The sequence below is a fragment of the Coturnix japonica genome, chromosome 1 (genome assembly GCF_001577835.2).
Source record: "Coturnix japonica isolate 7356 chromosome 1, Coturnix japonica 2.1, whole genome shotgun sequence".
Classification (NCBI taxonomy): domain Eukaryota; kingdom Metazoa; phylum Chordata; class Aves; order Galliformes; family Phasianidae; genus Coturnix; species Coturnix japonica.
The window spans coordinates 57,821,541-57,836,173 of record NC_029516.1 but is presented as its reverse complement, the minus strand read 5'-3'; the positions used below and the strand labels follow the sequence as shown (position 1 = coordinate 57,836,173).

Here is a 14,633-nt window from a genome sequence, read left to right as displayed (position 1 = left end):
ATATACTCACCAGCACTCAGCACAAGCCCCAATGCTCGCCTCCACACCTCACACAGTCACAGGCTGTCCGGACAACCTCAGAGCGAAGCAGAGTGGTGCTTTCACCTTAAGGATGTGGAAAGAGATGTTCCTGTGACAATAAAAGCACTCCTAAGTGCACCACCAATCATAAATCATTTTCAAAATTGCTCCTGGCTTTTTAATTTCTTTCATTTGTAGGATTTATAGCACAGTGACATGCTAGAGTGTTTATTCCATGGTCTGCCCATCACATGGTGCACCACTGGCACGACACCAGGCTTCAGCCTGCATTAATCTAAGCCTCTGTAATGATCATTTGCGTTTCTTAATAAATGACTGATAATTGTGCTTGTAACTCTGGAAGTGATTAAAACTGCCATCAGTATAGGGTGCAGACTGTTTCATCCCCTTTTTTCATGGCTATTTACCATTCTTCCTTTTCAGCATTGTTATCACTGAAACAAAAAGCTTCCTGTTTGAAAATTATTTATGGAGCGTTGCAGAGCTTTATAAGATTTTCATACAGCACTCTTTGAGCTGGTATCCTTTTGGGTTAGCGTGTACTCTCAATTTCAGCTCATGGATGAGAACGACTTGATTTCTTTTCATAGTTCTCAGCTCAAGAAATGTCCGTGAATATGTACTGCATCTTTTGACATGCTCCTTTGTGCTGGCTTTTGGGGAAGGCTGTGAAGAATCACAGAAACTGGAGATGGAATGTACCCATTAGACCATCCAGTGTCTGTGTCCCTGTACAGGCCTCTGCCTTCTGAACAGAGTTGTCTCATCTTCAGCCAAGTCCCAGCTGAGGGGCTTCTTCTGCTCTCACAGTGGGATGCTCAACAGTCTCACAAAACCACTTACAGATAGAACCGGTCTTTTGGCACTCACCTCCAATTTTCCACGTTATTTTTGCCTGGCACACCTGATAGTTTCCCAGTGTTTTGCACCAAACCATTTTCCTCCTTGTAAGAATTCACATTTTGCTTTTATTATATCTCTACCAGCATACTATTTCCTATCTGCATTAACATGATATGTAATGGCACTAGTCATGAATCACAATACTTTACAGCAAGTGATGTACAAAAATAGCAAAAAAGCAACCTGTGCCTCAAAGAGTTAACTGCTTAGATAAAATAAGTTTATATAATGCACAACAAGCAACATGGAAGAAATATTAGTCTCAAAGCCAAAGCATTTCAAAGTTAGAAAACACTAGTTTGAAAGTTGCCCATGCCACTGCATCTCAGCCTCTGTAAATGTCATTTTCAGTGGCATTGTTCTCTGATTTGTTTTTCTTCCAGCCATTCCAAAAGTTAAATTCACAGGCAAGAGATCTGATAAGTGAGCAATCCCTTTTGGTCTCAGTACTGCTCCTTTTATGATGTGGCACTGTGTCTCCAATGAGTTCACTCTATCTCTTCTTGTTTGGATCACCTTGCTGTTGTTCAGTTGCCAGTTCTAAGAAGTTCTCATTTTCTGAGGCATCTTCCCTCCATGCCTTTCCTTCTCCTTTCCCTGCTTGCACTTGCACTCACTATTTCCTCTAGTTCCCATGAGCTCTAATCCGTACTAAACTCACTGTGCTAATGTCTTTCTCTCCCCCTAGTCCAGCTTTCAGCTGCCATTTGAGTTTCACTGCATCCATCCTGCACTGCCCTTGTTAGCACCTTACATTGTATGAACACAGCAGAAGGCAAGAAGTGAGGACAGGGGCCCCTTCACCATGGCTCATGCTCTGAAGTATTGGAACTCAGCACAGTGAAATCATCAAAATTTCTAGGTGTGGGCTAAAAAACCCCAATCTGCTCCATAGTTTTGGGTTTTTTTCAGCTTTATTTTTTGGTTCTTTTTTTTTTTTTTTTTTTTAAATAGAATAAAGTTCAACTGAGGAAGATGCCTACTTAGAAAATTGCAGCCTATACAATTATCTTGTCAGTATCACAGCTGGAGCAGAATGGAGCCTATAACATTTATGATTCTTAGTCTAGCCACTGCCTGTAATACTTTTAGTTCTTAAGAATTCAAAGCTCTACTTGTGCTTTGCACATGTTCTTTGCTACCTTTTCCTTAAAATATATCCTATTGACCAGCTGTAGTGTGTTCAAACATGCTAGCAGCAACTGACTCACTCATCTGTCTCACTCGTCACACACGTGTCTAAAAGCCTTACCAGCTCTGAGTTTCTGAACATTGCCAGCAAAACCCTGAGCTCTGGTGTATTCTAAAGTGCTGTACATTTTTGTTCTGTATTGCACTGGTTTTATACCCCATTGAGTTTTAGAAGAGCAAATACAGAAGCAAATTAGGCCCCAAGTATATATATATAAATAGGTTTAAATCAATTTGTGTTCTAAAATACTGTAACACACTGCTCTACAGCCCTCTAATGGAGAAAATGGCAGAGCCATTCAGGAAAATGAAATAGAATTAAATGCTTAACAAACAAATCTGCCCTGGTGGAGGCAACTCAGAAAACACATGTTCATCTAACAACATGTTATCTTCCTGCAGTTGAAGTGACTTCCATTTACTAATTTATTCTGAGCAGAAGGTTTTCAATGAGGTGCAGACATGGGCAATGAATGGCACAAGGACAGCAGAAGATCAAGTGAAGGGTCCTGGAGACCTCAGCCTCGCACCTTGCCCACAGCCTGCTTGGGCAGTCACTGCCATGGAGACATTTCTCTCAGTAACTCACAGAGACAGGTACACTGAGTCTGGACAGAATGGATATGAGCGCAGTGTGTGGCCTTAAATACCTTTCTGCAGCACACTAAAACAGTCTGATCTGATTGTAGTCCAGTGCAAGGCATTTCACAAGCAGAGGACTCTCATGTATTGCTAACACACCTGCTAAAACCCAAGCTGGTCAGATGGAGATGTTCCAGGTTAAGCCTCTGTAAGGATGAGCTGCTCCTGCTTGTTAGCACTTCTCATCAGGAAAATCCCTGGCAATTACTGTATGACCCCAGTTTCCCAGTTTTGAAAGCTGGGAAACCACTCTGCCTTCAGCCTGACAGGGATAACTGCTAGGATGTTTTCTACTTCTGTCTCAGCAGCTTTCTCATTAGCTTAAGCATCTGAAAGAAATAGGAGTTGTGGAAATTTGTTTCCGAAATGCTGTAGGAATACGTGGGAACAAACTGGACTACACATGCTAGCACTTAAGGTCCTAGTCCAACCTCGGCACAACTCCGAAGTGTTTATTTAAAGCTTCTTTGGCTTTAGACAGGTGCAGGCCAGGTTGCTTTTCAGATCACCAATTTCAAGGAGCCATTATGAAGCACATTTAGCAGAAGAGAGCTGTGACTGATTCATGGGGTGGCACTGCCATTTTCATGGGTACTTGCCAACATCGATGATCAGTGTGATTTGGCAGCCATGTGGGGAAGAATATGTTTGTGTAGATGAACCCCACACTGCTGTCATCAAACACTGACGTAGCCTGCTTAAGAGGGCTGAAGAAACTAGAAAATGTCCCTGGTGCGTCAATCTATAGTTAGAGGGGCATTACTGGATAATATGACCCTAGCAGGATGCAGGGTTTATTCTTTTTTAAACATTAGAGGACTTGTCAAGCCTGAAGGGACTGAAGGAGAATGGAGTGGATGAAACTACCTGGATACGCAGCACCGCAGTTAAAGCTCCAACTCCTAGAGCTTGGCACATGCAGTTGCATCTGTTTAACATCCATGCTGCTTCTGGGCTTCACCCTGAGAACTGCTGCAGCACAGCACTGCAGAACATGCCCCCAAACTTACATTAGTCTTCTCTTAGCATTCAGAGGGAACCAACAAAACTTCCCCTTTTCCTTTACAGTTCTTTCTCCTTCTGCCCAATGTAGGTGGAATATAAAATGCTGAAGGAAAAAGCAGCTTTCCCCCTACAGTAGAATTTCCTTTTCAGTTATTTTTAATCTGACATCTGTTTTAACATGCACTCACACACTACATTTATTTTAAATGTTTCCCTCCCCTGTGTTTTATTATTTACCTCCTGTTCTGAAGAGATCACAAAAGATTACAATTCTGTGAAGCAGTAACAGTGGTGATGACGATCTCTCTTACTTCTTGCGACCTCTGTTTTCCCTTTATCTACATCTTCCTGCCACTTGCCTCCCAGAGGCCTTGTTACAGTTGCTACCAGCCGGGCAATGGCATTTGCATTTTCAGGAACTGGACAAATCGAAGTTAACTAGAACACAAAACTCTTCTTGTTAGAGCCTGGATAGAATAGTTGCTCTTGGTCATAGCTCCATTCAGGCCCTACAGAACATTAAAGCAAGAAGCTGTGTTCTGGGTCAGACGACAGCTGTGCTGTGAAGAAAGACCAAGACACCACTGGAAGCTGCAGAAAGCAGCTACCTGTAATGCATCTACTCTCTGGGTTGCAACAGCAATGGGAACCCCTACACTATAGGATCACCAGCCCAGCCCTGGCACTGGTCTTTGCAAAGACACAGGAAATACTCTGGTTTGCTTGTTTGTTCACTGCAATCAGAAAGTATGTGATAATTTACATAAATCTTTGAATACAAACAGATCTGATTGCTATTGGTGAAATGGAAAAATGGTCACCCAACACTTGCTTACTCTTTCCTTTAGAATGTGCAAAGACTATCACTGTTTTTGGTGCTTCTTTCTAAGTCTTACTTCTCAACTTACCGTTCAGGCTGTCTTGGGATTCTAATAAAAATGGTCAACAATGTTGTCTTCGCATGTTGCAAATAAATTTATCCTTTGTTGTCCTATTAATAAGAACTGGCCATATGGACATTTCCCTGTCTTGTTCTCCGGGGTAGGTTACATCTAATTAAAAGCAATTCCCTCCCTCTACTCCTACTGCACTCTTTATGTATCATCCAGATGTCAGCACTTGTAATTTCAGCAGAAGTGCACCAAAATTTGGATAAAAGTTGCCATTCTTTTTTTTTTTTCTTTTTCTTTCTTCTTTCTCCCCAGAGGAGGCAGGGAGCCAAAGTTCCAACTGAGCAAAATAAAATTAAACGTAGATCAGCCTTTTCTGTCTCAGAAGCATGTGCTATTGTACACAATGTATGTTCTCTGCTTTGGAAAGGAAATGAAAGAATGAACTTATACTACTGATGAAATAAAGATATCAAAGTATTACTTGCCCCAGCTGATATGTGCACTTTGAATATAATTACTATTTAATATCTTTGTTTCTTTCAAACTAGGAAAAAAAGCTTACCCCTTCTCCCAATTCCCTCTTCTTGTAAATAAGTTGATGCAGGATATTCTATATTTGCAGTTTCTACTTGACTTTCTTCTTGAATTTATTCACTCGTTTGCGAAGTGAGGTAGTCAACAAAATGAAGCTATTTAAAATCCTAAATGAATGTAAGTGTTACAAAAATAATGATTAGTATACTAGACTGACTTCCACAAAACATATGCTATATTCTGAAATATATTTATCTAAATATAGATATATTTATACAGATAAACAGGCATAACTGCCTCTTTCTTTTCTAAAGGCCTGAAGCAGAGTGCTAGATCTGAACTTTTTTCAAGGTCTATTCAGCAGTGGTGTGCTGCCCCCTCCATGGTTACTGATTTCAGATCCCCATCTCCTTTCATACACTCTGTGCAGCTGTTATGACCAGCTGCACCAACCTAGATAAAGTCTCAGTTCTTCTTGGACAATGGGAAATAAATAGCAGACAATAGTCAGTCATGATGGGAAGAAATGGAAGAGTGCAGAGGAAGTGCTGGTCAGAGTTAAGGGCACCAGTGCAAGCACAAACTCAAAAGACCACCCTGAGAATGCTTCCAGTTCCCCATCAGTGGGGACACCATACACCCTGCTACACCACACTCCAACAAGAGCTTGGAATGCACGTCAGACCCTTCCTTTCAGCCCTAACTTTCTCACAGGGTTAGCATGAGCCCCAAGACACTCATGGCCCTGCTCAGCCTCCCCTCATCATGCACCTACCAGACCAAGAGCCAAGCTTTACCTCAGCCTGGGGCCCTCAGCACTGCCATGAGTGATGCTGTAGGAGTGCCAACTCTGCCTCTGCTTCCTAGATGGACTTGCACTGTTGCTAGCTATCTCAAAGACAGCCAGTCACCCGGAAATGCTCAGCCATCTGCTTATTCCTCAGGCTGTGTAAGACTCTTCAGAAGGCCAAACCTCTCCATACTGTGTTACACAGAGCACTAGCGACTCAGGTGGCTTAGCCAGATACATAACTGAGTTATTATCTTTATGAAGTCAAGATCTTTTTGTAATAAATGCACCTTGTAGCTTGATTTATAACAAAATCCTCCTCCTCTTACTTCCCTGATGAGACCTACTTAAGTCAGTGAGACTAGTCGTGATGATAAGATAATTAAGTTTTTAGTACAACTCCGGTTAGTGAGTAGAATGCAGCTCTGAAGTAATGAATCTACCAGCTCCAGCCTGATATTCCAAAGGTGTTGATGATTTAGGTATTATTCGTAATGTCCTCTGAGAAAAGCACTTTTTCATTAAAGCTGAAACTCTGTACAGGACACAATTCTTATAAATTACAGAAATCCTCTTAGAAGGGAAAAGCTGAAGTTCAGATAGCATAGCGGAGAAACCTGTAAACTGACAATCAACCCCCCCTACATTAAAATGCAAAGATTTGCATGAATGTGTTTAAAAATGACAGGAGACAGGAAAGGGAGCTTCTAAGCAAGACAGACTAAAATTTTTAAGAGTGAAATGCCTGCAAATAGCCTCCTGAATGCATAGTTAGGCACCTATATAGAAGCTGCTTGATTTTCAGTTGTTCTGATCACCCAGAGCTCCCATTAGCTTCAGGAGCAACTGTGGATACTCAGCTGCTCTAGAAATCAAGCCACCTTTATTCAAGGGTCTAAATATGGATGTCTGTGCCCAAGTTTGGCAGAAAAAATAAAAAAATAAAAAGAAAGGTTTTTTGATACCAAGATTTTATAAAAGAAAGAAATAACCAAGTTTCGTTTCCTCAGGTTACAATGCTTGAAACCAAATCAGCATAACAATTAACAGTGCAAAGTACCCCTACCAAAGATCTAGTCAGAGGTGAATGGAAAGCTGTTCCAAGATCTGTAGCTCTTAATTAGCAATATGAAACATTCTTTAGATACTTCATTTCTCAGACTGAAAAGTGTTACCAGGACACCCAAATCTTTTTCATAGTATTTCAGTGTTGCCATTAATAAGCTTTTCAGGCTGGGCTGAGGACGACTTTGCAAGATTAACTTTGCAAATCTGTAAGTATTAACTATTTAACTGTTCCAGAATTACCATTTTTTTTCCCCACTTTTTGATCAAGTGCAACCAGCAGACTTGAGCATATTTTTAAATGCTGTAGTGTACGAAAAAGAGATCATCACGCCTTTCATTCTATCAAACGCACTCAGTTGTCAGAAGACTTCTGAATGCTTTCTTAAAGGCTTCTTTTATAAAAATAATCCTGAGTTGATTTTGTGTTTAAGCCATTGCCAGGTCGTGTTGAAGTGCATAAGAGCCAGTCACGTGGTGGATATATCTGCAAGAAGAAAAGGACATTCATGATGACTTATTATATGACTATAAATTTCAATGTATCATTGAAGTCAGAATTAAAGGCATGTCACAAAAGAAAATGATGGACATTTATTTGTGTATGTGTATATTCATAAAATATGATGCAGTAGCCTTCATATACTTGTTTATATGATTTGAACTAAGAGCTCTTGCTGCCTTGCTTGGAAAGAAAAAGAAAAAAGGAAAAACTTCTGTTGCTTTCAAAAACAGACAAGTAGAAGACAATTATTTATTCCCATTGTAATCTTGGTTTGATGATTTCAGCATTATTTCTAATATTCAAAGCATTCAAAACTGCTTATGCTTTTATATGTCTCGTTTCAAACTCTTCACTGTCTCAGTGCTGGGTGTTTCCCTGTTTTCTGTGTTTTGCTTTTATACATATCTGTTTCTGTGAATATAATGGCTGGTACATTTTATCTCATGTGGTGTTAGATGACACAGCATCGCAGAGCTTTGGTCATGACTGCGGTCTCTGTACAATCCCTGGCAGATAAGAAGGTGCCACTGTTAAGAAACCAGAACAAACTACCACATACTCTATCTGTCATGTAAGACCCAGCAGTGATAGCAGTGGCAAAAAAAACCAAACAAACAAAAAAAAAACAACAACAAACACTAAAAAAATGCTCACTATGCTTTGTCGTAACAACAGACATGATTTTAGGTCAAGTGAGAGGTAGAAACAGTCTGGCAGTGAAGTAAGACAGTATTATTCTCACAGCAAGAGGGAACTGGGGTTTTTCAAATGTCATCAGTATTCACCTGATATCTTTAATCTGTTAAGACTTTTCTTATAACATGTTAGTACTTCAGTTGCTAGGAAAGATGGGCAAGGGAACAGTTTCGTGTTTTTCTCACCTTCAGTCCCCCTACACAGCAGATATTCTCTCATAGCACAAGAACTATCAAACTGGGTTGTTTTGTTTTTTTTTTGGTTAGGGCTAATATCACCTCATCTCTTGGGTTTAAAGAGAATGGGAGTAAAGCTGAGTGGCCCTAATGGTTTAGTCCTTCCCATGATACTACATCACTTCAACTACGCCGTGTCCTTTGAATTAGATCCCCCCAAGTGAGGCAGATCACAAGCAGATGGTTCTTCCTACTGTAAACTACACATTGCCACTGTATCTCATAACCTGTTTGTCTGCCAGGAAACACAGTGACCTGCCTGCACAAAAATAAAATCAATTAGAAAAAGTGAGACTCTGTAATAAGCAATTGCTTTTTCTTCTCCAGGAAATAATCAAATAATCAATATTAATAATCAATAATCAAAATACATAAGAATTTTTCTATCAGCAGTACCATTTGTAGAATGAGAGAACTTTTTCCATGATATGGAAACACATTGTAAACAGTTGACACAAAGGGTCTGTAATGTTTCCTGATGGCCATCTGAACTGGCAACATGTAGAAGTGCCAGGGAATGCACTGCCACGCATTAGCAAAAGACTACATGTGTACAAATTGAGCTCCTTTGCTTACTGCACTGTGAGCCTGGCCCAGGCAATCGTCAGATACTTAGGATACCAGGGTCCCAGAGGTCTGTAATGACAGGCCAAATTTAAGCTAATGCTGTGCTGGAAGTGAACTTGTTAACAATGTGTAATTGCATGTTCTGTTATCTCTTAAGCAACACCAAAAAGCATCTTCTGCAAAAACAGCGAGCCAGAGCATTTAGAAAGATAATTGTTTCTTTCTAAAAATCTGAAAACTAATAGCAACTAACCTGTTTCTCAATGTCTTCCAACAAACTACTAGCACCAAGGCGAAAGAGCTCTGGTTTCAGCCATTCCGTTCCCAGTTCCTCTTTCACCAGCATAAGCCAAGTAATAGCTTCTTTTGCTGTCCGAATACCGCCAGCAGGCTTAAATCCAACCTATATATATATAAAAAAATGCAATACTTCATTATGGCCCCAGAAGAACAATCAGCATTTGTAGACCTGCCATCTAAATCTGTCTGTGGTGTATATAAAAAACTCTGTTCTGGTAAATATCTGACTGTAAGCAGTGTTTGGTCTGGACTATTGCTGCAAGTCATCCATCAGGCCTCAGTCCTCACACTGAAAGACAAATTTTTTGTTGTGAGTGAAAGCAAGGGAGGGAGCAATACCTTTTCCCCCTGTGCACTTTCTCAGGAGCTGGGTTTGAGAGAATTTTGCCCATAACACGTTAGGTCAAGGGATTTAGGCAGGACCAAGGCTATCTCTGTATCAGAATTATAGAATGGCTTAGGTTGGAAGGGACCTTAAAGCTCATTCAGTTCAACACCCCCACCATGGGCATGGTTCCACCCCGCAGCTCAGGATGCCCAGGGCCCTATCTAAACTGGCCTTGAACACCTCCAGGGACGGGGCACACATAGCTTCTCTGGGCAGCATTTGCCAGTCCCTCACCACAATTTCAGTGAAAAATTTCCCCCTGGCATCTAATCTAAATCTCCCCTCTTAGTTTAAAATCACTCCCCCTTGAACTACCACTATCTACCCGTGTGAAAAGTAATTTCCTCCTGCCTAATGAGCTCCCTTTAAGTACTGCAAAGCTGCAGCAAGGTCTCCCTAAAGCGTTCTCTTCTCCAGGACAACAAGCCGAGCTCTTTCTGTAGGAGAGGTGCTCCAACCCTCTGACCATTTAGTGGCCCTCCTTTGGACCTGCTCCTAAAATCCTACTTCTTTTCTTGAGCTGAGAGCCCCATACCAGGACACAGTCCTTTCAATGTGGCTTCTCAAGGGCAGACTAGAGGTGAAGATCACTTCCTTGTCCTGCAGAGCACCTCTCTTTTGACACAGCTCAGGATACTGTTAGCCTTCGGTGGCTGAAAAAGCACACTGACAGCTCAATATCACTTAGTGCTTCATGTTGCAATCTTATTTTTCAAATAAGTATAAATGCCGTTATGTAAAGTCAAGATACCAAAGTAAAGCATGCAGTTGCAGCTGACTTGTGTGAAGAGCAGTAAAATGGCAGTTTTATATTTTTACAAAAAGCCTGAGATCCAGAATAATGCATAACCTGGGCTGTAAAATTTCCAAAGTTACTTTGAACTTTTTCACTGAAGTTTACTATGTGGAGATTAAATTAGATCTCTTTACAAGAAATGTATTTTTTTTCTATTCTACAAGAACTGTAAAACTTCCCTCCCACCAAATACTGGACATGCTTTCAGACACTTGATGAGAGATGTGTCATAGTTGGTTAGGTGAACTGCCATGTGTATTAGGACACAGACACACAACGGCAATAACCTATCTTCAAGGCATACCCTGAATCTCGTGATCCCATGAGCCAGCACAGAGGTGACCTGCTGCGCACCCTTCTGGTTATGTGCCACTTACACATACCTCATTCAAAGACAGCATTTGTAAAGCACAGCTATCAAAATCCCTGTCAGAAAGTTTGTTGCTTGCATTACCTCAATGTGCCAGGAGCACACTTTTTAAATTCCAGAAAAAACATGTAGAATTAAGAAAAAGTGTATCTGCATGAAAGAAGAAAATCTGAACAAACATGCACAGCAGCACATAGTGATGCTTTCTACATTTCCTTCTGCCATACATCTTTATCTTGGTTGGTCCTTCTCTTTAGCCTCCTTGTGAAAGAATTACCATTTTGATTTCTGTATATACTTTCCTGAAAGCTCACTGCATTGATTTTTTTTTTGTTTTGTTTTGTTTTTTTTTGTTTTTTTTTTTTTTTTTTGTAACTTATGAATGCGACGGTAGAATCTAAAATTATCTGTCATTTTAAATAAGTTTGGTTATTTTAATAGTGATTTCAGGACAAACAAACAGAATAAATCCTTCTTTAACACTCAAGTATTGTGATAGCAGCATATTTCCAATAAGATTATAAAGAACAATAACAGGAAAAGCTTGATAAACACAAACACAAAGACTATATTTTTGTGGATGGATGCATAAGTGTATGCATACATCTGTTAACATTAGATTTCCAAAAGGAATTTAAAGCACATCAACTGGAAAAGCATCCTCCAGACAATAAATTAAAATACTGGGACTGTGTTTTCCCTAAGGAAGAGAAATCCTAATCAAATTCAAATTTAGATTTCTTCCTAGAAATGCTGCAGCTCTTTAAGATAAGCTGTGGAAAAAAAATAATAAAATATAAATATAGTAAAATATAGTAAATAACTAACTAAAAATGCTTCGCAAAAATCTTTTCCCTTTTAGCAAATTCTGAAAACTCTTTGCAAAAAAACCAAACACAACAACAACAACAACAACAACAAAAAAAAAAAAGAAAGAAAAAAAGAAAGAAAAAAAAACAACCACCAAAAAAACTGACAAAGGAAAATCTGTCCTCCCCTCCATTTACTGCACATCTGACTGCCATAAAATCACAAAAAGGAAAGGCGGGGGCATTTAATTCGAGAGCGGTATAAAGTCCAGCTACCACTTCCCTGCTGTTTCACAGCATTTCATTATTTTGCTTAATAAGTTCATCTCCTCAAGAATTTTCTCCTCACCTTATATTATTAAAAGTAATAAGTTTTTCTGGATTGGGGGTTTTCCCAACAGAAAAACCAATTTATGTATGTCCTTCAATAATGACAGGAAAAGATTATTTCCCATTATATTGCACACTTTTCATATCACCACCACAGCTTATCATTCAATAAATGTTACTCTGCAACTTGTTCCTATCCTCGAAGAAGTTTAATTTCTGTATTAACCTGTTTTTCCCAGCCAACGCCTTGCTAGAAAGGATCCCTACAGCAGCAAAATTAGTTTGTTAAAGAAACCATTTAGAAATCTCTTGTCGCTGATAATATTGTCTTCAGTTAATAAAAGCACACAAAGTCAGTTTACATCTAATTCTCTGACATACACAGACATAAGCACTCATTCTGAATAACACATTTTATACCATGAATAAATTCTTTTAAAGCAAAAAGTGAATTCAACATTTGTATCCAATTATATGTACAAAGCTGTGCTGACGCCTAGCCTTTAGCACATGGCTCCTGCAAGCAGCACCTGTGTAGAGGCCAGTCACTTGGTCCAAGGGATCTGCCTCCTTTTGGCAGCAATGATGCTTCTGCAGACACAAGACTGTGAGGGAGGCTAGAGTTGTTGTTATGGCAGGCAGAGATACAAACTGGGGAAGCGAGGAGCGAAAGCAGCCCAGGGATCCATGTCAGCCTCATCCAGACAACTACAGAGAGCAGAAGGATATATGTAACCTGTTGTGATGTGCTCCTCAAGCTCCAGCAGCCCCTGAAGCCATCTCAGTCTCTGTCCCACTGATCATCCCATGTCCCAGCATCACATCATCTGCTGACAGGAGGCATTCAAGGCCAGGCTGGATGTGGCTCTTGGCAGCCTGGTCCAGTTGTTGGTGACCCTGCCCACAGAAGGGGGTTGAAACTAGATGATCTTTGAGGTCCAGATCAACCCTGATCTAAGAAGGAGCTCTGCTTGTCTGTAGATATAGGAAATGGAAGGTGGCATAAGCCTTTCTGAATAACATCCTCCTTTCTCTGCTCTAGCAGCAGGATAGATACACAACCAGTTCATAGACTCCTCTCTGTTCCGCACCTCCTGACCTTCCTTGATAGTCAGATAAAGGGTGCAATGCTCTCCCAGCCTCTTTTGCTCTCCCTCCATCTCAAACAATAGGATCCAATTGGATCTGCCCTCTTGCTGCCTTTGAAAGGTTTTCCAGCAAGTGAGAAATGAGTAGAATTTGCTCATTGGGTATCCAGAAGTCAGAAAATAGAGTCGTGTACTCTAGATGAACTCTTGGTGGCTATACGTCTGTACAACTCCAAGGAAACTTATGGGAGTATGCCAGTCACTGTCAGCTGGAGATTCACTCTGTCATTGAGATGACTAGATATCTAACATGGTGAAAAAAAAACTCAAAACCAAACACATCATGTGATGTAACAAAACTGCACGAGGTTTTAGGGAAATTAACTGACAGTTACTCAGGAGAGGAAAGGCAGAAGTGTGCTTTGGTTTGGGACTTTTTCTTTGTTTAGATTACTAGTAAACAGAAAGAGGAATACAACAGAGAAACCCCACTGCCCACTACATATTGCTCTATAATCATGGAAGCTGATGTATGCAGATTTTTATATGCTGCATTTTGAAAAATTTACAGTCCTACAATCTTCTGAGTAACTCTGTTAGGTTCATTTTCAGAAGGGTCACGAGAATTACCTTAAAGCCGGTTTGCCAGTAGAATTCTTTAATGGCTCGCATCATGACTGTTCCAACTGGAAGAGTTGCATTTTCCACTTCCTTTCCTGTAGATGTCTTTATAAAATCAGAACCTTAAAGAAAGTAAAAATCTTTATGGTAGTTTTAGAATGAGAATCATTGTGCATATGTGTAATTCACACCCTCCAAGGACATCCTCATCCTTCACAGCAATTACAAAGCACCCCTTTTATTATCCCTGTGGTCTCAATGTTAACTTTGCACCTGCAAAGAATAGAGCAGGAGGGTGAGATACCCACTTGGTTTCAGAACAACCTAGGTATGCCAGGGGCTAAATGAGCACCTCAGCTCTTAATTCTCTGCTCTAGAAATCACATCAACTATCCTTTCAATAAACTCCAATATATTACAAGGTCTGCTCAAAAACTAATGCCTCCTATTTTACTACACTGACTCGCAACATCAGAAACAGATGTTGGTGGCATGGCAGAAGAGGTTGAATCTTACCACCAATATTCTATTACATTTTGTTTCCACGTGATAGATGGCAGCAAAGGGGCAGTCTAACAGAATGGCGTCTGACATGAAAGTGCGTATGAAGCAAAGGTGTGTCACTGAATTCTTCCATGTGGAAAAAGTGCCACCCATTGACATTCATCAACAGTTGCTGATTTATGGGAACCAAACAGTAGATGTGAGCACAATTAGGTGGTGGGAGATGCCAAGTTCTGGACAGCCATACTCAGCTGTTACACCACAAAATAAAGAACAACTCCATCAGCTCATCTACATGTGTGAATCTGTAGGTTACAACTGCAGACTATGCTATTTATGTATATGTATCAGCTTCAGT

General features: G+C 40.3%; 1 protein-coding gene across 3 annotated transcripts in view; it reads right to left on the bottom strand.

Moving 5' to 3' along the window:
* Nucleotides 1-1,873: 1,873 nt before the first annotated feature.
* DERA (deoxyribose-phosphate aldolase) overlaps nucleotides 1,874-14,633 on the bottom strand; it is a 56,746-nt gene continuing 43,986 nt past the window's right edge. For 2 of the 3 annotated variants that reach the window (XM_015867785.2, XM_015867793.2), the window contains 3 exons: nucleotides 13,781-13,893; nucleotides 9,323-9,472; nucleotides 1,874-7,552 (listed from right to left, as the gene is read on the bottom strand). In XM_015867785.2, the coding sequence (XP_015723271.1) occupies nucleotides 7,451-7,552; nucleotides 9,323-9,472; nucleotides 13,781-13,893 (365 nt within the window). In that variant the 3' untranslated portion in view covers nucleotides 1,874-7,450. Of the gene's footprint in view, nucleotides 7,553-9,322; nucleotides 9,473-11,331; nucleotides 12,960-13,780; nucleotides 13,894-14,633 lie in introns of those variants that run through there. The other variant, XM_032445895.1, reaches the window with a different exon arrangement.